At 40.3% G+C, this 23,248-nt stretch overlaps 1 protein-coding gene across 1 annotated transcript; it reads right to left on the bottom strand.

Moving 5' to 3' along the window:
* Positions 1-861: 861 nt before the first annotated feature.
* On the bottom strand, positions 862-23,194 carry abca12 (ATP-binding cassette, sub-family A (ABC1), member 12; the record flags this gene model as incomplete). The annotated part of the gene is made up of 25 exons (XM_079562678.1): positions 862-1,070; positions 2,488-2,625; positions 2,933-3,038; positions 3,243-3,335; positions 4,574-4,677; positions 5,026-5,160; positions 6,787-6,937; positions 7,248-7,357; positions 7,511-7,715; positions 8,025-8,278; positions 8,779-8,941; positions 10,435-10,550; positions 10,810-10,987; positions 12,491-12,545; positions 14,867-14,975; positions 15,109-15,196; positions 15,435-15,562; positions 15,682-15,766; positions 16,437-16,520; positions 19,474-19,720; positions 19,884-20,019; positions 20,477-20,710; positions 21,455-21,612; positions 22,808-23,004; positions 23,154-23,194. The coding sequence occupies 25 exons, from the start codon at positions 23,192-23,194 to the stop codon at positions 960-962; spliced, it is 3,426 nt and encodes a 1,141-aa protein (XP_079418804.1). The 3' UTR covers positions 862-959.
* Positions 23,195-23,248: the final 54 nt, after the last annotated feature.

Below are 23,248 nucleotides of genomic sequence, written 5' to 3'. Positions count from 1 at the left end.
TACTACTACTACTACTACTACTACTACTACTACTACAAACTACTAACTACTACTACTACTACTACTACTACTACTACTACTACTACTACCACTACTACAAACTACTAACTACTACTACTACTACTGCTGCTGCTGCTAATATATATGACTACCACATCCAATAATGTGAATGAACTCTTCTCTGATAATGTAGCTAACGTTTTTCTCATATATATATTTGTTTGACACAATAATAGTGATTTAGGCTTGATACTTTCATTACTTTAGCTAACAAAACAAAAACACTAACATATGTACTATTTCTTTCTTTCTTTCTTTCTTTCTTTCTTTCTTTCTTTCTTTCTTTCTTTCTTTCTTTCTTTCTTTCTTTCTTTCCCTTCCATTTGTAACAAATTATTACACCAGTGTGTGTGTGTATGTCACAGAAAAGAGAAACAAGAGCTGCTTTAGAAATAATTGCTTTATTAGGATTATAAAAATAGGCAAGTACACATTGATAGGACAGTAGAATAATGAATTACAACACTAAGTTTAGGATTCGATTTAAAGGAGAAGGTGCACAACGGAGAATTCCTTCATTGATAAAAATGAGATATAAGTAAGGTAAATATCTGCATGGAGAACGTGTATGTGTGTAGTTTAATATCACATACCAAAATAAATTACAACAGAAATGTGCATTAGAAAAATAATGCTTGTGCTCAGATATCGTATCAAGTATCCATCATTCAGGAAAACATCTTCAATAAACAAAGTTAAATGTTATATATGAGATGTTTGTATTGTTGTAAAATAACTTGCATACAGTATGTACTTCATTTGCTGGACTAAGAAATAAAATATATATAACATTTTGCCTTGATGAAAAAACCTCTAACAGAGCTCATAATTAGAGGTATATGTTACAAATGAATTTAAGTATACATGGGATACATTGCATACATTGGCAAGGCAGGACTCTAGGCTTCATTCTCGGCTTCAACGTCATTCAGGGAGCTGTCGTCATCAAACTCATCTTCAATTGGTACAGTTTCCATCCCAATTGTATCCAAGGCAAAGTTGATGAAGACCTGTGAATGACCAGTGCAACATTTTGTTCAACTAAGGTTTAAATTTCAAAATGTATAATATCAAATTGTTTAGGCAGATCATTATAAAGTCCAACAGGTAAAAATGTGCTGAATTCCTTTTATTCAAAGTAGGGCTGCACAATAACTATATCATTATAATTTGGCAAAAGGTAACACCATATCAATATCACAAGAAGCAACAACATATCACTAAATCACAAAGCTTTTCCAACTAACTGAGATTTGTTATTACACAATTTGATGACAAAACAAGTTTTTCTTTACATTTTATGGTAAGCCTAATGTGTTTAAATGGTTTAGTAAAATATTTCAATTATCAAATATCATAATTTTTTCCCTCATATCATGCGGCCCTAATACAAGCAATCGCTGTTGCTGTTTACTTCAGCAATTTTAGATTGGTTGTTTTTGTTTGTTTTGTTTGTTTGTTTGTATACTTTATTGTCCCCGTAGGGAAATTTGTCCTCTGCATTTAACCCATCCTTCGATGCCGCTGGGGCAACCCGTAAGGAGCAGTGGTCGACGGCAGTGCCGCGCCCGGGGTCCCATCTCCAGATGTGGAGCCAGGCTGATGGTCAGAATCACCTGGCTGGAGGATTCACCTATTGCACATGTTTTTAGTGGTAGGGGAAACCGGAGTACCCGGAGGAAACCTACGCAGACACGGGGAGAACATGCAAACTCCACACAGAAAGGCCCCGTCCTGGTGGGAATCGAACCCAGGTCCTTCTAGCTGTGAAGCGGAGGCGGTAACCGCTGCGCTACCGTGCCGTTTTGGTGAATGATGGGCAAACAGCTGCCTATCACAGAACTATCATTATTTATTTAAAACATTAAATTGCCTACGATAGCCCCCGGACTAATGACATCGTGATCGCTTGTATTCAAAGATTGCATTTTGCTCAGTAGATTGAGGCTTGAATAGGTACCTGTTTCATAGCAAAATGTTCGCTTTGAATCAAGTGAATCTACTCCTTTTGACTAATAAAACTCTTTAAATTAATCGCTGTAATCTGGTTAATCTAAAGTATCTGCTGCAGCTGACTCCCCGCTGGGTCATCTGTTCGCTGTACGCCCTGTTCCCAGAGAGCCAGAGGGCTGACTGGTTGAAGAATATGAGCAGTGGCTGCATATAAGGCTCATGGATTCTCTCTAACTCATATTCAATTTATTCTCCCTCAGGCATATCCCCTGTCAGCTCCTCTTCGTCTCTTTTCAACTTTTTCAACTCTGTTTTTTTTTTTTTTTTTTTCACTCCCACACAGCTTTCGTCTGTCCCCGCTTTCCCTTGTCCTGTCTCATCTCATGTCCCAATTTCCAGTTTTCTCCCAGCAGCCAAATGCATACAAAACTGCACACTGCTGCTCCATTGGCCTTCCTGTTTATGTCTGCTCACCTCGTCCAGTGTCGTCTGGCTCACGGAGAAATGCTGAATCTCCAGGTGTTCTTTGCTGGACTCGAGCTGCCCAAAGATGTCTGCCACTCCGCCTGGTGCAACGGGCACATGGTACTCCACCATAGCCGAGTGTTGCTCCTGATTATAACGAACAGCACAGAGAAGAGACATTAAAGATAATAATAAGCGTGATTTAATAAAAGACAGTTTATGGATTGGATTGTTACAAATCTCTCTACTATTCATGCGTTCCAAACACATGCTGCTATGTTCTCCTGCTATGTTTCCTGTTATCTTTTCAAGACCTTACACTGTGCAAAAAAACAATATTTTGAATGGAATATTTTTGGTATTGTTTATAAATTGCTATGGCAACGTCCCCAGTTGTGCATCACTTGAGAACCATGAATAATCCTTAGCACATAAAAGAGTTATTATAGCTCACCTTGAGAAAAGTGCTGGGGAATCGGCTCTGCATGAACTGAGTGATAGCGTCTGCATCAGAGGAGGCTTTGGTCATGTACATTTTTACAGTGAACCCACTGCCGAACCTGAAGGGAAATACATTTTTTTTTAACAAAGTACAGTCTTGAGGGGAGGGGTGTGTGTATGTGTTGCACTCTTTTTCCTTGAAAAATAGATCATTGTTTAGCACAAAAGAGTGCAGACACAGGCCGGAGAAGGTTAGAAAGATGGAGACGCAGGGAAGCAGAGGCGGTAATGGCTGGACGGAAGAATGAGGAGGGGTCACTAACCTGTTCTTAATGTGCTGCAGGGAGCCCAGGCATCGGAACTGACCCTTCACCATGATGGCAAGACGACCACACAACGCCTCGCACTCCTCCATGCTGAGACACACAGACAAAGAGAGGGCAGAGGTCACCGAGGGGTTCATACTGCACTAATTATCTATGCAGCGTGTAAAAAAGTGAGCAAAGAGAACTTATGATTGAAACAAAACTTCAGATTGCAATTATTGACTGATGTAAAAATACCCAAAAGTGTGTGGTGTTCAACTTCCTTGAAGAGATTCTGAAAGTCTCACTGAAACATGTGAGTACATTTTCAAGATTAACCTATTGGTTTCATGTTTATGTCCCGGTGTGAGTGAGGCACTGTAAGCACATTTTATAGTGTACCTTTGTTTTTTGGTTCGTGGTAAAAGGATAAGATTTATTGTAGTGCGTGTAGTGCTGTTTGTGTTGGAAAAAAAAATCGAGTTTTAGACCAGTCTGAAAATTACAACACAAAAGACAACATCATTGGGCCACCTCATCCAATAACTTTCTGAAACAATTGCTTCATTGTTAAAACCCAAATCTGTCCTCCACATCATTAAACCCCAGAATTCTGTCCACGGAGGAACGGAGGATTCCGCCTACAGGGACTGGAAAAGAAGAAATGAAGCGCCAACAAGAACTAGACGTTCAGCGGTCTTGGCCCCTCTACTGAGGGACACATTCGCCGTGGGTCTCTATAGCCTGTTTGTCCATGAGAGTGGATCTCTCCTTCTGTGGTTCTCCCCGAGGTTGGTCTTTTCCCTTCTGGGTTTTTGAGTTTTTCCTCGCCCTGTCTAAGGACAGGGGACACCCACGCAGCTAATCATCACCTCCTGCTGACGTTTAATTGTTCATGTTTTATTTATGTTTGCCTGGATAATTCATCTGCCTAAACCTTACATTGTCTTGTTTATTGTTCTTTAATGTTCGTGCATTATACTTTTAATATGTTTCTATGTTATGGGGCGACCTTGAGTACTTAGAAATGCGCCAAATAAAATGTATTATTATTATTATTATTAATCCAACATTATATTGATTCTGAGCCGTTTTGTGCTCTAGGTGTTTATCACGCTGTGCTGAAGATGTAAACTACCCTGTGAATCAGAATTGAAAGTTTGTTTTTTAATATATTATTCTTACAGCTGCCAAAAGGAGGAGCCCCAGTCAAAGTCTTGGCCAGCTCTAGTGCCTGTATTTCATTGTTACTATTTAATTCTTATACAACGTAATAATAACAATTTTTAAGCCCCATGATAATATGTCCACTTTAAGACCTGTCTAATGCCTGGTCCTGTGCTTCTAACCTGTGTGAGGTGAGGACCACGGCACATTTCCCCTTCACTTCTTCAGTGATGATCTTCCACAGTTGACGCTTGGTTCGTGGGTCCATCCCAGAGCTGGGTTCATCCTGTGCAAACACATGAAGGAGAAACGAGTCAGAAAATGTTTGAGAAGAGAGCGAGGTCCAGCACGTTTGGAAAATAAGATATGACGCATAGCGTTGTAGTAAATAAGTAAAATGAATGGTACAGTATCTACTGTTACCACTATTACTTATATGTATCCTTATAATGCTTATGTTGCTCCCCTACAACATTTTTGTATAAGTACAGAGTCAATTATTTGCGTAGAAGAATCCACTCACTGTATTTTCCTTATTTCATTATTGCACTTAAGGGCTAATCAGTGGCTGTAGTCATTACATTGGTATATGCTTGTACACAAGCTAATATTGGGAATTTAAGTGTACACATACCAGCAGCAGGATTTGTGGGTGACCAACAAGAGCCAGAGCAGTAGAGAGTTTCCTCCTTGTGCCACAGCTGTAACGATCGGCGATGGTGTCTCGATAGGGGTTGAGTTCTACCCTCCTCAGTAGATAGTTCACCACCTACAAACAAAAACAAGCAAATATTCAATCAAGGAATCCTGTTTTCTGCATGACAGAAGTTGTTGTACTATTGGGTAGGATGCTGTGAGTGTACCCGTCTAAATGTTGATGTCCAATTATCTAAATCCACTCTGCAGAAAATTTGAGGGTATATGCTGCTACGTCACAAGAGCAAGTAAGTGTTCGCAAAATCATAATACTTATGTAAGCATACAAGAGATACTAAATACGCTCCTAATGCTCAGCAAGACACGAGCTGGTCATTTTACAGTGGGCTTCTGAATCTAAAGCATTTGGAAGAGGACCTGGTGTATTTAAGCCTCCTGTTTGGCTTCCTGTAACAAAAGCAAAGCAGTAACATCTCCATTGTGTAGATGTTACGCAAAGTGGCTTTATTTGCAGGACTTTCTAGACCCACAACGAGTGTCACTGGGGGTAATTTTAAAAAGTTCTAACAATTTACGTTAAGCAAGTATTTAATTCATGTCTAACTGATTTATTACATAACTTTCCCAAAAGTGTGCAATCGTTTAAAAAATAATGGCATAATTTTGGAATCAGTTGACATCTGTAAAGCTGTGATTAATGGACCTTGCTATTCAGCAGATACGAGATCGTCCATACATTTTACATTCTTGAGCTGGTTTACTATTACCGTAACAGGCAAAACTACAGCATGAAGGCTTTGTTGATATCTATGAGGGATCACAGCCGGCAATTGAATATATATTTGACAGACACAGATCAAAATATGATGTTTTGCACTTTCGGTAATAAAAGCCCTTGCTTTCACCTGGCTTTGATGCAACGCTTCATTACGTCTGACGAAACCCCGTTCATATGAAATGACCCCATTAGTCCCTGCCCCATTATCTGTAGCTTGGAAATTGTCGGTGTGAGGCTACCTAAGAGTGTCACCATATACAGTATGTGCCACCATCTTTGAGAATTAGCCTGATGCAGGCGTGGGCCATTATGACCATCGTTGTCTGTGTTTGCGGTTGAGACACAAAGCTATTACGACTGATGTGGTACTGCTCATGAAGACAGACCAAGATACTGTGTGCATGGATGATTTCATGACTGTAATTTCTTAAAAAACTATACCATGTATGTATGGCCTTGAACACAATTACTTTGATAAATCAGAGACAGCTGTGAAGCTATATCACAGTGACGTGAATCTCACTGATGATGGCTGAACCAGAAAGAAAGAATGAAAGGCACCCTCGGTAATCACCAAAGAAACAAGATTGATTAGTTCTCAGGATGATGAATGGGATGAATGGGGCTGAAGTGACATGTCAAATGAGATCCCCTCATCAACAACAAATCGTTTAAATTTAAATTTGTTGATGCCAAAATGCACGGCATCAGCTTGATGCTGGAGTTTGGAGTGCACTAGATGACAAGAGAGGAATTTTTATATTTTGAGACAGTTTACAGCTTTCTGTGCACATCATTCAACACTTCACACACCCGCCTCCATTCACTATTCACCGGAGCATTAGCAGGCACTAGTCCTGCCGTGGAAGTGCACTTTTGAATTCCTATCTGATCTGGTGTCATTTGGTAGATGGTGCTGTCACTGGGTTTTTGAAACATGGCACACAGTCCCAGCCTTACCCCGGGTATATCTCTCTTTGAAATGCCATGGAGGCGAGCATAAAAGTACAAGTGCTCCTCTCCAGTGAGGAGATCATCCAGGGCGTCCTCTTGAGGACAATATCCAATGTTAATTCCTTGGTTACGACACTCCATTATGTCCACCAGGCGTCTGGGGAGAAAACATAAAGATTATCTAAGATTACAATGAACATGTACTGTACATGGATGAACATATAGAATGTTCCTATGGGCATGCGAGATTTAGTGTACCGTGGTAACCATAGGCGTTCAAGCACAGTTGATTGATTTAAATAAGGCCCGCAAGGATGCTATTCACAACAATAATGCATGCTTGTTTCAAGTTATCATCACGCATTTACCAGAATGTGTTTATGTGTGATCCTGTCAACAAACTGTGAGTCAGATAGCATGCTGTGTGCCATTAGACTAGCATAAATATATTTGCAAATAGACATTACCCATTTCTGTCTCTGATCTGGGCTGTGCCATCAGTGGGGCTCACATCTCCAGTCAACATCTTGAAGGTGGTTGTTTTTCCAGCACCGTTCACTCCCAGAAGACCAAAGCACTGAGGACAGAGAGTTTTTAGTTACAAAGAGTAAATATGTACAACTATTTGAAATAAACATAGGGGTTTATGGTTTTGTTTTTCCGTCAATGTGGTCTGCACTTTGTAAAAACAATAAACTGAGTGTGTCTGTGTAGTGCTTTGTTTTCTCACTTCTCCAGCAGGAACGCCCAGAGACAGCTTCTTCACAGCGGGGACCTTCTTGTTGAGGTGTTGATAGACCTTTGTTAGCTGGTTCACTTGCAGCACATCTGAGCTCGCTGCCCCACTGGACACCCGCAGGTGCTCAGCAGCCACATCCTCATCCTCATCCACATTAGGTACAACATGTACTGGCTTTCGTCTCAGAATCAGGCGGCTGGAAACACAATAGCATTAAACTATAAGCACATGCATCTTGAAAGGTGTATTTTATCTAAAAGAAGATATAAAACAGGGATCTTTTAAGTTCTGCCATAAATAATCCATCATTTATGTTCCAGCTGACATCTCCTGATCAGACTTCAATAATAGATGGTGTTCAGGATTAGCATGAATGAATGAGCAAATTATCCCACATTTGATCATTTAAATCTGGCCATCATTTTTATGGTCATAATAAATGTTAATATGTAGATGAAAGGTAAAGAAATATTAAAGGCATTGTAAATCATTTGCTAACACTGACCTGACTTTGCGTACGATGTACTTGTTCCACAGCAGGCGCAGCGAGAAGAACACCACTCCTTGTATGAAGGAGGAGATCATCATCCAGCCCAGGGCATCACCGGAGAAGGGGTCCTTGTAGGCGTCAATACCATAACCACTCAGGATCTGCACTTCAAGGTTCGTTCGCGCTAACGCCAAAAGCCCATTACCAAAGTTGAACTGAGGGAAGATTAGGAATGCGTGGCTCAGCCTGTCAAAGATTGTCTGAAGGCTCTGCGGGAGGAAAAACAAAACAGCTTTAGACAGAGCAACACAGACAGGGAAATGCATGGTTGAGAAATATGCAGTGTGTTTTTGATCATGAACAAAATACACCAGAAATAAAGTCTCTGGTCACTTTTTGGGCACACTCGGCAAAATGCTAGAAATTCAAAAAAATGCTGACAATTGCTGAAAGGCACTGAGACCTGAGGAAAGCTAAAGACACCCCTGTTGATGTTCTGACTCTGATCCAGAGGGGGTGAAATAAAAAGAACTGGAAAAAGTTTCAAAGTGTACACAACACCATTACTAGGTTTCACACAGCATGCTCTGAAAAAAAGGAAACTTCTAAAGAGGAGCAGCGCTGTGGCTTCAGTTCAAAGATTGGCCAAACTAGTTAGCATATTCTCTTCAACATGGGCTGAAATGCATTGAATTTAATCTGTGTCACTTGCATTCAGAATCCAACAAGCGTACCAAACAATAAGTAAATGCACTAAAATATTTCAAACCTCCGTATTTTGATATGTGATCTGCTTCATGAAGTAGAGGATGGATGTTGGTATGATGGTGTTGACACTGAGGAAGAGGTTGATGCACACGAAGGTGATGAAGGCAATCTCTGCATCTTTAAACACGCTGGACAAGAGGTACATCCAGGGAAAGGTAGAAAACCTACAGGAGAAAGAGCGGCATATTTTGAAGATGAAATTGTAAAAACAGCATACACTTTCACGTACCCCTCACTGATTTACTGTGTTGCATTTTGTAAACAAAAATAAATTACACTGCCTTGTTTGAAAATAGGCCACTTTGATGCATATGCTACACAGAAGCTGATGAAAATAGGCACTATACAGTACAGAGGAAAGGCAAAATCCTGAAGAATACCACAAGGCGGAGGGTAAACATTCAGTGAGAGATGAAGATAAATTACTTCTGCCTCGATTCCCTTGGTGGCAGAACATCCTTTTTTTCCTTTTTTTGTTTTTATGTCTGTTTCTTTCACATAATCGACTTGTTCGCTTGATTGGGGTGCGCGGGTCAGGCCGACAGAAAGGATAAGACACAAAAGGGGGAGCGAGTTAAAAGAGAAGCGAGGAGGCGTCGGGAGAAACCACACATGAACCACAAACACAAACAAAGCCCGACAAAGACAAAGCATCGAGGTGGCAGGGCCAAAAAAAAAAAGGCGCTTGGTAGGCAGACAGTGGGTGCCAAGCTACGACAGGAGACAGAAGTGAGGGGCCCGCAAACCGGACCAGGTGGGTGCTCGCTGGCAGATGGAGCGCTGTGATTATTCACTGCTCGGGAAAGAGACATCTGTCTGATAGATGAGAGGCAGAGTGCTGAGTTGGCCTGCAAAAACGTAGGGCTCAGGACAGGCACCAAAGTAGCAGCACCAAAGAATAGAGATTGGGATAACATCTTTTTTCAGCGCTATTATAAATATTAAGGAAAAAAGGTGTCTTTACAGTTGTGTTATGCTCAGTCTTCCTTGTTTTTCTCTTTTACAGCATTAAACAATCCAAATTCATTTGTTACTAGAATCACTTAGACATAAGGAGACCAGGGACCTTCTCACTGCTTCTCATCACTGTACTGTCATATAGTTAAAGCAGAACTAAGTAACTCATGCCTCCAAAAGGCCATAAGCGCCACTGCAGGTGTCGTAGCATGTTGCACTTTTTTACTCAATAATTGTACGTGAGAGTACATACTACGCTGACAGAAAAGACAAATGGAGAGAGGGATATTGTACATTGTGCCACAGCCCAATTACACAATGTAGATAATTTTTTTCATCCAAACTTGGCTGTAAACACTGCTAAAGTGGCGCTAGCCTGTAGTTAGCTTTGCCCGCTAGCCTGTTAGCTTCTTCTTCGTGATTCCATTAGTGTGTATTGCGCTTCCAACACGGAGGCAGGGAAAGTTGCAAGTGTGTTTTTTTGGCCACAGACACCAGGGGGAGATGAAAGACCCCGCAATCATCCCATTAACACTTGTATTACCCCCAGCGGGACTACGAAAAGGATTTATCAAGGTAAACAAGTTACTTAGTTGTTAGTAGTCATGGTTACATCAATCTGTGTGATTCTATACATAACTACAAAAATATATTGTATTTAGCAACCAACTCCATAACAGTTTATTGATGCAAAACGTACCCAAAAAGAACCAGAAGCATGGCAACAGCTCCCAGATTTTGCCGATCTGTAAATGCTGGTACTTGGAAGGCTGCAATTACCCCCACTGTCAGAGCCACAGGGATCAGATACATGACCTGTCAAAAGAAAAGGGCACAATGAAGACGCTAGGGAAAAATATCTTTTAGCAGATATCTGCTGTTTTATGATAAAGCTAATTAAAATGACAAAAGATATTGCTTTCCGCTAAATACCGGTAATTGAATAAAGCACTTTCTTTACTCTATTGTCACACATATTACTTCGCAAAATAACATGTATGAAACTATAACTGAAGAGAAAAATAGCGCTACATAAAATAGACCAGAACCAAAATGACACATAAAGACATATTACCATGTCGTAGAAGAAGTTTACAATCCAGTAGAACGGCTCACTGATGCCGGCGATGTGCTGCAGCCTCTTGGAGCCGCTGTGGTATTCGCTGACCTCGTAGATGGCAAAGCTCGCCATGGTGATGGAGTAGCCTGCCAGGATACACAGAGCCACCATGATCTGGAGCATCCCTTGGACGCTGTGAGGAAACAAGATGAAAGTTTTAGATGTACAGCTGAAGAAATTATTGTAAACACAAGGGACACGCAATTAGGGTCCACTCCCTTTTCACCTGCCATGTCCAATTTGTGATACAAGCTGCTACATTTTTAATAAGCCGCTTGCTCTTAAAGTTGGAGAAAATGCCCCAGTCTCTTCATCGATTCATATAATGTCGGTGATGCTTTTTATAGTTTTTCCTGTTTAATGATGTTCGAAATCCATTTAAAACTTTTCGGGAAAATGTGTATGCCTCTTTATAATTCTTGTGTTTTTTACAGTGTACAGCTGATTCACTAGATGAGGCAATTAAATGCAATAAAATGTTTTAAAACATTTCAACCAGCTATAGCTACTGTATATGATTTCACCCCCTGCTGAGATCCAACCCATTTGAACTATTCATGTGGATCGCAATAAACAGAATTTCATTAATAATTATGTAGCAGGGCCATAAGAGTAGCATTTACCCCAGCTTTTACTAGATAATTGCCTTTAGCTCATACAGAGAGACAACATTCACACCGGATTTTCCTTGTGTGGTGGGTAAGCCTGTAGTGAGCTGCTAGGCTTACAAAACACAGTCCATTGGGGGAGCCCAGACAAAGAGTCAGACTTCAATTCATCATTGCATCCTGGCCTCCAAATAACAAGCAGCTTGTGTACAACATTTACAATGCGAATGGCTTCCTGTCATTGAGGAGGCCTGCAAAGTAAAATGCATTAATGCTCGGGTTTAGCGCGAAGGTAGGAAAAGCACAGACATGTGGTGGGCATTAGAGAGCGACTGCAAAGGATAGCAGACAACGCAGGTACTGAGGAAGCTTTTAGCCACAATACCTCAAGTCTCCGGGGCATAGCTACCACATTGTGAGATTTACAGCAATAAGCAAACTATAGATTTAGCAGCAGCCAGATCGATACATTAACTAGAAAGCACAATGCCACCAGAGAAAAGAGGATGTAGCGCAATTGCAGGGTAAACACAACATTGCACCAGAATAGCAAACATTTGTGAATATATTAACTATGTACAATGGCAACCAAGGACAGTAGTGCTAGTGTATTTGTGGGGGGCATGCACTTAACAAAGTTTGCATTCTAAACAGAACAGATTAAATATAACACATTTCATAACTTCATAATACGTTACTATGTCTGACTGTGATATTTTTATGCATAATATACACCCAAAATATATCAGTGCCGACGTTTAGCCTGTTTCAGTATATTTGAATCTAATTGTAGGAAGTTGGGTGCAATCAATCTAGCGCCCTGCCACCTTCAGGACAAACACGCATTATTGAGAAACTAATCAATAGTGTGAGCTCAGAAAGATCCATTGGGCGTGTCAGATTTGGGGTAAATAATGCTCAGCCCTTGAAGTATTTTGACTTTGGTGATACGGCCTGCTCTGTTTGGAAAGCATTGTAAACACAGAGATGTTTATTGTTGCTACAGTTAATAAATAGATTATACTTACATTGAATCTTCATCATCTGGTCGTCCAAAATAGGGATGACTGGAAACAGAAATGGCTGTAACAAAAACACAGTGTTTAGCTGGAAAGAAAGTAAGCAGGTAATTTTTCAACAGACAAACCAAATGAGCAATGATGCTCTTTTAGCCCGGGACACAGTCAATTGAAAAATAAAGAACAAGATGATTTCATTTGCCAGTGCACACAAAGGAAATTGAATTTTCTTTATCATTTCTGCTCACATCCAGGGTCCTGGCGATGCTTAGCTACCCTGCATGTTTCTGCTCTCTGTGTGAGATCACCCACGGCTAGCAGCTCTGAACAGACTCACAACTCAATGTTATTTCAGTGAAACTGATGCCTCACAGAGAAATAGGTTTAATCAATAGCTGGAAATCTATTTGATGATTTGAAACCGCCATGTAGCATAGATTATTGGGTGTACCTAAATATAAAGCAATTTATAACACTACATGCTAACTCCTACACGCGTGTGAGGTAATGTCATTTAGACTATTAGGAACTATGAAGAAACTCTAACCCAATCACATTTATTTCTATGTTTATGTCAAATGTAGGCCAGCGAGAAATAATGCTCATTGTCAGGAGCTGGCCAGGAACCATCTCCAGAACTTGAGCTAAGGAGTACCTACCTGGAGATATTAGCCTTCTGTGCATGATTTAGAGGGTGTATGGGGAAAACAGCCCACATAGACACAAATAAAGCATGCAACTCCAGGTGGTGTGAGGCGAGATTTCTAACTGCTGTGCCACCATGATGCTCATAACATTAAATACCATAATATCCTTATAACCTTAAAAACTACTATGCTTGCTTTTGGATGTTATGATGACACAAGATTCAATTCTCCAAGAATATAAGTGTTATTTTTGTCTAAGTAACTTTTTGAATAGCCACTAATTAAACAAACTGAAAATCCCTTGAGTCGCATTATTTTCAATAAAAAACATTGGCACAGAAGCCTTTGTAGCAGTGGGCAGGTAACGCAGTTTGTACACAGAGAGCAAAAAAGAAAGGATCCCATAGGAGGCTTCTACATACTCCACGTTAAAGGGAGTAAAGATAAACCACAGCCACAAAAACATTATCTCGCTGGACCTCCACCCCCGTTTTTCAAGTCCCTCTGGAAAGTTCAGAGGTAACATACAAATAATTTTTTTACACCCCGCCCTGAAGCACTTGTTAGCATCAACTATTTTCATGCAGTGGCTATTTATTTTAGCCGGTATGTCAGTGTGTGAGTCTGTGTATGTGTGTGCTAAATGCCTAAAGGCAGATGGTCAGGGTGATACACAGAGCTGAAACTGTACTGAAAACGTGGGCCAGCCTCATTCTCTTTAGCAACACTCCCCAGAGATAAGCATACATCAGTATTCTCCGTGCATAGAGACGGGCTCGGAGGACGCACAGCACCCCCTGGCTTTAAAGCAGTGAAGTGAACCGTGAGTAAACATGCTTAGGATTCAGTCAACAACTACTCCCGCAACTGCATCAGCTTTTATTAGGCCAATCTCTTGCAAATACGAAGGCAGTATTAAAGAACTGTCCTCTGTATCCTAAACACTGACTATTTACTCCACGCAAATTCTGCTATGCTGATTAGCATTTAAACAAGAGAGAATAAACTTTGCGTGCACCAAATAAACATTATCTTGGGCTTATTTGTATTAGATAGTGTTTTATATAGAGATGCATTGGAGCCGATACTACAAAAAATACAATATCAGCTACAAATTTGCGATGGATCGATACCAGTGTGGCTCTCAAAGCCTTAAAAACATAACTTTTATCACCTAAATCTCAGTGAATATGGGTATGCTGTATCATTTTAAATAATCACAGAACCTAGGAATTAAATCGCTGAGTTTAGTTTTACGCTCCGCTAATGTATTTTTAAATACTGCACAAAATGCTGTGGTGAACATCCGTATGCTGAAGCTAGCGGGAGCATGCTAATCAGTGATAGAACCTAAAGTAGCCTAATAAAATAAAATCGGCTACTGCTGAAGCCAAGTGTTTGTATTTTAGTTTAAGAAATAACTGATGTAACATATTTGTAATGATCTGATCGCATAACCTGAGTTGTTTATATTAATTAATGTAACATAAAGCCTGTCATAATATACCCAAGGATAATTAGTGTAGAAAAGTCATCCTTGTTAAATGTTTATCCAAGAGTTTATGAATAGATATAATTGATATTTAATCTGACTTTATTGATCTTAAAATGGAGAAAACAGTCAATTCAATTTGTTCACTCAAAGAAAGACACTTTTAAGAAACCCAGTATTGGTATCGTATTGGTAGCAAAAAAGCTGGATCGGTGCATCTCTAGTTTTATTCTTTGGTAAACATACCGTATTGACTTGGATCTTTGTCTGCAGGTAGATTGGAGCGTAGGATAAAGTTGTTCATGCTGCTCAAGTATGCTGGCATCGTGTGATGGCCCTCAGGATTGAACCAAACCTGCATCCAAGAAAACAGTAACCAAATCAATGTCAAGTTGCATGAACAAAACAAAAAGTGCAAGAGCTGAATTGTCAGTATAACGCAACATATGATCATGACATAGAAAAACAAAACAGGTCATTAAATTCACCTTAGATAGAGTGCGATTTTGGGGCACAGTTTTCACATCCATTTTTAGGTTTTGTGGAAGTGGCAAGCCGAAATCATAGCCGCCATACCTAAAACCAATAACAAATACACATAGTCAAAAAGCATAAATCGTTGCAGATAATGCTCTGAAAGATATCAATCATGTCCAAGAAATCCAGTCTCTTGCCTAGGCCTTAAACCAGCGTTTACGAGTTTTCAAGGTCAAATTAAGTGTAAACTAAATAGGATCTGTTGTCGGGGCGATTTGTAAATTCCTTTATAAGCAATGAAATTCAATATAACTATGCAATAAAACGTGTTGATCACCTGTTCCTGATGTAGTCGTCTGCTGTGGCCACCAGGTAGTTCTCCACGTTAAGGTCGGTTACGTTGTAAACAATCTGAGACGATGGGATCTGCTTATGAGGAGGGATGTAACCTCTCGCGCCACAAGTCTGGAGTGGAGAGACGACAGCAACTTACGACACAATAAAAACGGCGGCGGACGGGCACATTAAAATGCAAACACAGATGCTACAGCAGAGGCACACAAAGTCAAGTGCCTCAATCTTACCTCCGTCTCGTGGACACATTTACAGGTGCTGAACTTTTTAGTGCCATTCACGGCGGTCCAAGCTCCTGTGCTTCGAGTGCAGACCCTACGAGAAAAAAAGACTTCATTTAACAGCGCAGTAATAGCGTGGTAATATGGTGTAAACAGCAACATCGTTACCCTCGTTACCCCCATTCAACTTCCTATTACTTAGATTGTAAAGTAAAGTGCAACCCAAAATATAATTACTTAGGATTAGCTTGTTGATGATACAAAGGAAAGTGAGTATGTCCAAACTATGTGGGATATATCATTTACTAAATATAAAATACAGCAATATTCAGAGAAGTTTTAAGCTATTCCAAATAATGGCTAAAACCTCTTACACTGCTCCTTCCTTTCAATATTGGTGGAGCCCTGATAAAAAATAAAAAAAAACATCGTGAGATCTTCGCAGCAAATCCCGTTTTTATCCTGCTCATATTTTCCTTTGGTTTTGGTAGAAATGAGTATTTCAAAACACCCCAAGGTCTGCTTCCTGAGTGCCAACATTGATTTGAGTCGGGTAAGACGGGGAAATCTCCCTTACCTACACAAGCTGTTAAAGGAATACCAATGATGCTTTGCTGTGGGGGTTCAATACACATGTAAGGATGAGGAATAAAGAGATAGGGCTGATGGGGCAAAATAGTGGTGAATAAAATAAATAGTCTAAAATGCCCTCAGAGAGAGGTGTGGAGATGATACAAGTATGCCGCTGTTTGGTGGATACTTACTGGTCATTGGATTTCTGAAGACAGGCATTGTCAAGGCCAGGGAAAGACACCATGGCGTCCGCCAGCTTGCTAGAGTTCGGGTTACTGCAAATACAAAGCAACAAAGAGCTGAATATGAGTAACTGTGTGTGAATGTTCTCTGAAAAGGGGGACTGCTTGCTGTGGTCCTGATTTAGTATTTTTTAAAGCTGGGTTATTCTGCTTTTTACAGGTAAATAGTATTAATTTCAAGCACATCACCTTCAATTTAGTTGGATAGAAAATGCTATATTGATTCAAAATGGCTTATTCAAAGATGGCATTGCTTCCACGTTGGCAGGCGTGCAAATTGTCACTGTCTCTAGCCTCCGTCTCCTCACAGCTTTACTCCTCACTGTTTAGGAGTAAAGCTTTGGTGTTGCTTTTGCTTCTTGGTGCTCTGAAGGAGGAATAAGCTGTGCTACAGAGAAGCTGCTGGACGTGAGGTACAGAGATCCTTTTCATGTTAACGTATGGCTGCCGTAAATTGGACCTAGTATGTTTTTTCATGTGGGAACAACATTATAACATGGTAAAAAGCTAATAAAAGTACAATTTGAATAACACTGTCCCTTAAAGACCTGTTTTGATACGATGAATACAAATGGCTACAGATTTTTCAACACACGAGCATAGTCTATATTTCTATTTAAAATGGGGGAAAAGAAAAACTGGAACTTAACTTAACTTTTGGAAAATAAACCTTGTATTTTTTAACTCTGTGGTTTGAACACATTTTTGCCCAAACGTGGCTTAATAGTAGTCTAGAGAGAAAATAACGGTTCCTTTCTCATACAAATTAGCCGTGCCGCTTTCTCTGTTTTGCTAAATTTGTCCTTGATCATGCACTGCGCATCTTAAGAATGAAGACATCTCACAACCTCCTGACGCTCCTAATTTCAGCGTCTTTGATCTCGCTCCTGGGCCGTCCTCATCACAATCATCTCCTAACTCTTACTGGCTGTTTCTCCTTCTCCTTAAGGGTTGTCTGCCCTTCAACAAACTACAGCCGCGTGCTCCGAACCCACCGGGCAAATCGAGATGCATCAGGCCTTCATTAAAGTTTCATCAGAATCAGACAGCTGTGGTGCAGTAATCACCTTCATGATTAAACTGTTTGAAAACTGTTTGATCTTTGGGGTTTGCCATCTCCCTCGGGACGGAGAGTGTAATTTTGGAGAAGGCCAAACATTGCAACCCAAAGCAGCATGCAAGCAAGACCCTCATAAAAGCAGAAAAATACATCCATTTACCGGGGCTCAAGGGACACACTTAGAGTTTTTACAATTACAAACTCTATTCAGGGAAAAGTTAGAACGTCTAAAATAGAAAATAAAAAAACAAAAAGCGACTTAGAAAATGTGTTAGGGTTTGGGTTAATCATATCACCAGTAAATAAAACAAAGCTTAAAGGGATATTTCAGGATTGTTACAAAGGGCCTCATTTCCTAGTTATCCAGAGTGTTGTTGATTTCTGGAGATTTCTTTACTTTTTAAAATTCATGCAGTCCTTATATCTGAAGAGTTTGGTGGTGCTAGGCTAGTGCTAGGCTAGCGCATATCTATGGTAACTCGCAGCCTGCATTAAAAACCTCTTCAAAATCATTGGGTAGTCCTCTATATGTTGCCATATTTGATTTGTAGAAAGCTCCTTTGTGATTTCCACGTGTAGTAAAGCAGGTAGACAAACTATAGAGTTCGAGTTACCATGGAGATCCGCCATTTTTGCAGCTGTTAGCATACATTTCCATTGACTAACAGTAGCTAAAACAGCATAAAAAGGTGAGAAAATAGCTGTGGAACAACTCCGTTAGCTGCTGAGTTACTGCTGGTAAATACATCTAACACACTGTGGTGGCCAAGGGTTTTAGTGTGAACAATAACTCCAGTATTGATTTATATTTTTAAAATCTCCATTAGTCTACAATTGCTGCTAATCCCATAATGCTATCACCAGTGATGCCAGTAACAAATTACTTAGTAACAGATTACTGTAATCTGATTACTTTTTTTAGTAACTAGTAATCTAACACGTTACTATTTCCAAACAAGTGATCAGATTTAAGTTACTTTTCCAAATTACTGTGAGTTACTATTTTGTCATTTTGCTTCGGAAAAAAATACATTCCTTTTTGTAAGTCATGTTTTCAGCCTGAGAACATTACACACACACTGGTCGGGGAGAGAGATGGAAATACGTCACTTTTCTGAGTGTGCGTCAGCTTTGTTGATGTTAACGTTAAAATGCACTTGAGTGTTGGTAAAAGGGTTTGTCAGTGGGCTGTGACGGTGGAGATGTTGTCGGCCGCAGCTGAATGTAACTAATAAAGTAACTTAAAATCTAACTTACTTACTTTTAAAATCAAGTAATCAGTAAAGTAACTTTGTTACCTTTTCCAAGTCATCTGTGGCAACACTGGACATCACATTCCAACCAGGAAACTGATGCTGCTCAAATATAAGTTCTTTTAAATGCAAAATGGTTATATTTAAAAAAAAAAAAATCAGTCAACACAGACATTTATATGGGTAGTCTGGTGTTCTAAGTGATTTCACGTGCACTGTGCTTGGGTCAGACTGTTTTTAATGCAGGCTACGAGATACCATAGATATGCACTAGCCTAGCACCACTAAACTCTTAACACTGGATGAATGAGGATGAATAACACTGCAAATGAGGCCCTATGTCAAAAATCCTGAAATATTCTTTTAAGCACTGTATTACTTAAGCTATACACATTCTATTATCATGCTATTACTGTGCTGTACACTGATGTGCCACAGAAATAATGATGAAAATGTGTGTGTGGGTTGAATAAAGATTCTATCACAGCGCATTGGTCCCCAGTGCAAAACCATGCTTGTCTTAAATCATGTAAGTCATGTGAGCGTAAATCCTAGCTAGAAATGATTATAAAAAGTGTTGAGTAAAAAGATCTCTCATGTTTGTTCCATGCCAATGATCATAGTTCTTTCAAATTCACCTCCGTGCAAATTGAGTGTGTTGTGTCTCACTGACCTGAAGAATGAATAGCTTTGTCCAATTTTGTAAATCGCCGGGGTGAGCTCCAGTTCGGGATAGTGCCTGAGGTCGCTCTTGATGACGCCAAGTCCCATTGCAAACACCACAAAGAGAACGGGGAGCAGGATTTGAGAGAGAAGGCCTTTCCAGTCTCTGCGGCTGTGGTGGAACCTCTTGATTAGGATCGCTGTCATTTGCTGCCAGGCCAACTTCACACCGGTCGCAGTCGGCGCTCCAGTGAAACCTGGAGAGCAAAAAACAAAACAAAAACAAAGCGAAGGGCAAATTAAAGTAGGTTGTATTATTATCATCATTATTATCATTTTAATCATTATCATTATCATTATAGTCATTATTATTATACTGGGAAAGCAGAATGAAATCCAGTGATAAAGAAAATAACATACAGACTGTGTCGCCTTCGTTGCCTCCTTCAGACTCTGGGTAGCTGTTGATGGACTCTGTATCAGACACTGTATCTGATATTGTAGGGAGTTCGTCTCCTGCTGCGTCAGTGCTGCCATGTGTCAAATGAAGAAACACCTACAGAGCAGAACAACGCTGAACATCTGGGCTTGTCAAACCTTTTACTGTAAAATGGTGGGGGTCATCCCCTCCATTTACATTTAAGTGACACGTTTAATTCACAAGCACCATTATCTTATTTTTAAGTAGGCAACCTTTGCAGTACATTTGTTACTTATCCCAAAAGATAACAAATCACTTTTTGGTCTGGTATTTGTATGGAGATTTGAAGCACAGTCTTTATACTTGTAAAACAGCACATTTGAACTCCAGGCAAAAAAGGTCAGCAAATAAGCAATAGACAATATACATAAACAATAGAGTTTTATGAAAAAAACAAAACAAAAAACATTGTTGATACTTGAGTTAAAGTCTTTACTGATACAAGATGGGAAACTTTTCAGAAAGGTTATCATATTCCTAGAGCCTTTCCTGAGGAGTATACCTTGTAATGTAGTGTTCAGGGTTGACCTACCTCTTCCAAGGTGGTGTCAGAGATGCCGTAGCAGCCGAGCTGCAGGGAGTCAAGGTTGGAGTCGAGGGCAGTGAGCAGCGAGCGGTATGAGGAGGCGTTGTTGGAGCTGAACGGCGGGAGCAGATACACCAGGTCACTGCCCTGGGCCTCCTTCAGCCTGGCCTCAGGTACATGGGCTTGGACAAACGCCTTTAGATCAGCTTTGTCTATCTGTTTAGATTCCCCATTGTGCATCTATATTTTAGGAGATAACAGCATTTGTTATTCAGAATTGCACAATTTAACTTTCCATTGCAAAACATCTGCCTGCAGCCTTGTACTCCCTCCCCAAAATTATCTCGACATTGACTTGTAAAGCAGGAAAGTGGAAAACACTGTGTGTAACATTGCCTTGGGAGAACTGCCTCAAGTTTATGCAAATGACAAATCCTGACAGATTAAAATACTTGCAGGAATACAAACCAACAGAGTTAGTGGATCTGTGTGATTAGATTTGGATGTAAAATTTCTTTCTCTGTACCCTGTTTCCTCTTCAAACTTTCAATGACTACTAGGCTGTATAAAAACAAATGGGTGTGAGCCAGCAGTGAGTATTCAGCAGCAGAGCATCACTGTTGTACGGATTTAGTCCATTTTCCAGTTTTCAATCTGTCTGATGCAAATCACTCTTTTACGACAAATTGTGTGCCCAATGTGGCGGAGATAAAACATAGGATTTATTCACACATGGGTGCTCCAGCTCCTCAGTAGCTGTGTGGTTTGAAATGGTGCAATTTGCTGGCTGGGCATAATGCTAAGATCTATCACAGTGTCGCCCGGGCAAAACATAACGTTATTGCTGACTTAAAAATAAATCCTTTCACTCTAGTTGCATATTATGTGGTTTTATAGAGTGAAGACATTTTAGCAGTTATGCAAAGTAAGAAAAAAAAAATTGCTGCATAGTGCACAAAATTGCATTTATTTATGTCTAAATACCTTCTTGGTGAGTGTGAGTTTGTATCCTTGACCAAGCTGGTCTTTTAGGTAGTACGGTGTGCCACAGCATTTCAGTCCTCCTCTTTCCAAGAAGGCAATGCGGTCACTCAGCACCTCGGCCTCATCCAGATGGTGGGTGGACATGATAATAGTGCGACCTAACAGGACGTGCATACAAAGACATTATTAAAGGAATGAACTGTAGAGATCTGCTTAAAGTTGGAGGTGCACAAACAGAATCATCACAACTTTCGAAACCGTTTACCAAAGACCCCCAAAACATAATGATTTGCTGCAGCGATTATATATTCAGTAGTTTGACTTGCTAATATTTGCTGTGGCACATGAGGTGAAATTAGATTCATGTCCAAGCGTATGTATCTTTAACCTGCCAAGGTTGTTTTTGTCAAGCAGGGGTTTTGTTATACTATAAGGTCCAAACAAAGAAATAAATCTGTTAAGTTCATTTTGGCTCTGAGCATTTAGGTTTTTTGGTCTCATTGTCACTTTTTACTTTGGGTTAAACTGTGAGCATTTTTAAGTTGTATTTAAAACATTGATCTGAGTAGCAGAATTCAAGAAGGCCCAAGGTATTATAGGCAAACATTGTTTTCAATTGTTTGCTCATTCAGTGGTTAATTAAGTGTGCACAAAAATGTGCACATTCACACCTTGTTTTCACACGGCATTCACATAACAAAGTGGCGCCAGTGAACTTGAATACTTTTTTACATGTAGCTAAACCTAGACAAACAACCTCCTCTTTCTGGTGCACTTTTTGTACCGGAAATATTTGCAAAAGCTGATAGCGGATATTCCTCTGGGTGCCTATATTGGCCGATACGTAGGTCGAGCCCTATTGCAGAGTACCTTGAGGACCACCTGAAGAGGCCACAGTTTAAGAACCACTGAGTTACGTTGCATATATTATCTCACTATGAAAATTCAAGAACTTTTAATTCATTTATTTATGTGTTTGTTTTATTGGTTTATTTGGTCAGGACAGTGCATGTTAATGAACATACATGGGTCACATGCATGTAAACAAGCCACACCGGATTGTAGCCTTGGATCCATGCGCACTCACAAACACACTCACATTCATCCTGGCCTATTGTACATGTTTTTAGTGGTAGGGGAAACCGGAGTACCCGGAGGAAACCTACGCAGGCACGAGGAGAACATGCAAACTCCACACAGAAAGGCCCCGTCCCTGGTGGGAATCAAACCTGGACCTTCTAGCTGTGAAGCACGAGCGCTAACCGCTGTGCTACCGTGCCACCCTGTACTGCACTCATTTAAGCCTATACTTGCAATAATGATCCATGGCGTATTTTTTTTTTTTAGGTTCACCTTTCTTATGCTGGATAACGATGTCCCAGATGCTGCGCCTGGAGCAGGGATCGACTCCTGTGGTGGGTTCATCCAGCACCACCAGGCGGGAGCCTCCTATGAAGGCAATGGAGATTGACAGCTTGCGCTTCATGCCGCCCGACAGGGTTCCTACCCGCTTGTGCCTGTGAGCGTACATGCCAGTCTCCTCCAGGATCCTGGCGGGAATCAATGAGATGCATTTGACAAGGTTCTCATGTTAACAAACTATTTCTGTGCATACAACCCCAAGTAATAGTTCATTCACTCGCATCTGTTAAAAAGAAGGGGGTCTGAGCTGCACAACCCACACAAAGGGCGTAGTTACGTTGCTTTTAAGTTATTTTTCTTCTTTGGAAACAGCCCCATGATGCAACTGGGTGCTCACTCATTCTTCCGCTCAATTATAGCTCAGAATATAAT

The sequence above is a fragment of the Gobius niger genome, assembly GCF_951799975.1.
Source record: "Gobius niger genome assembly, chromosome: 9".
NCBI classification, from domain to species: Eukaryota; Metazoa; Chordata; class Actinopteri; order Gobiiformes; family Gobiidae; genus Gobius; species Gobius niger.
The sequence above is the reverse complement of the archived record's forward strand: the minus strand, read 5'-3'. Positions and strand labels throughout refer to the sequence as shown.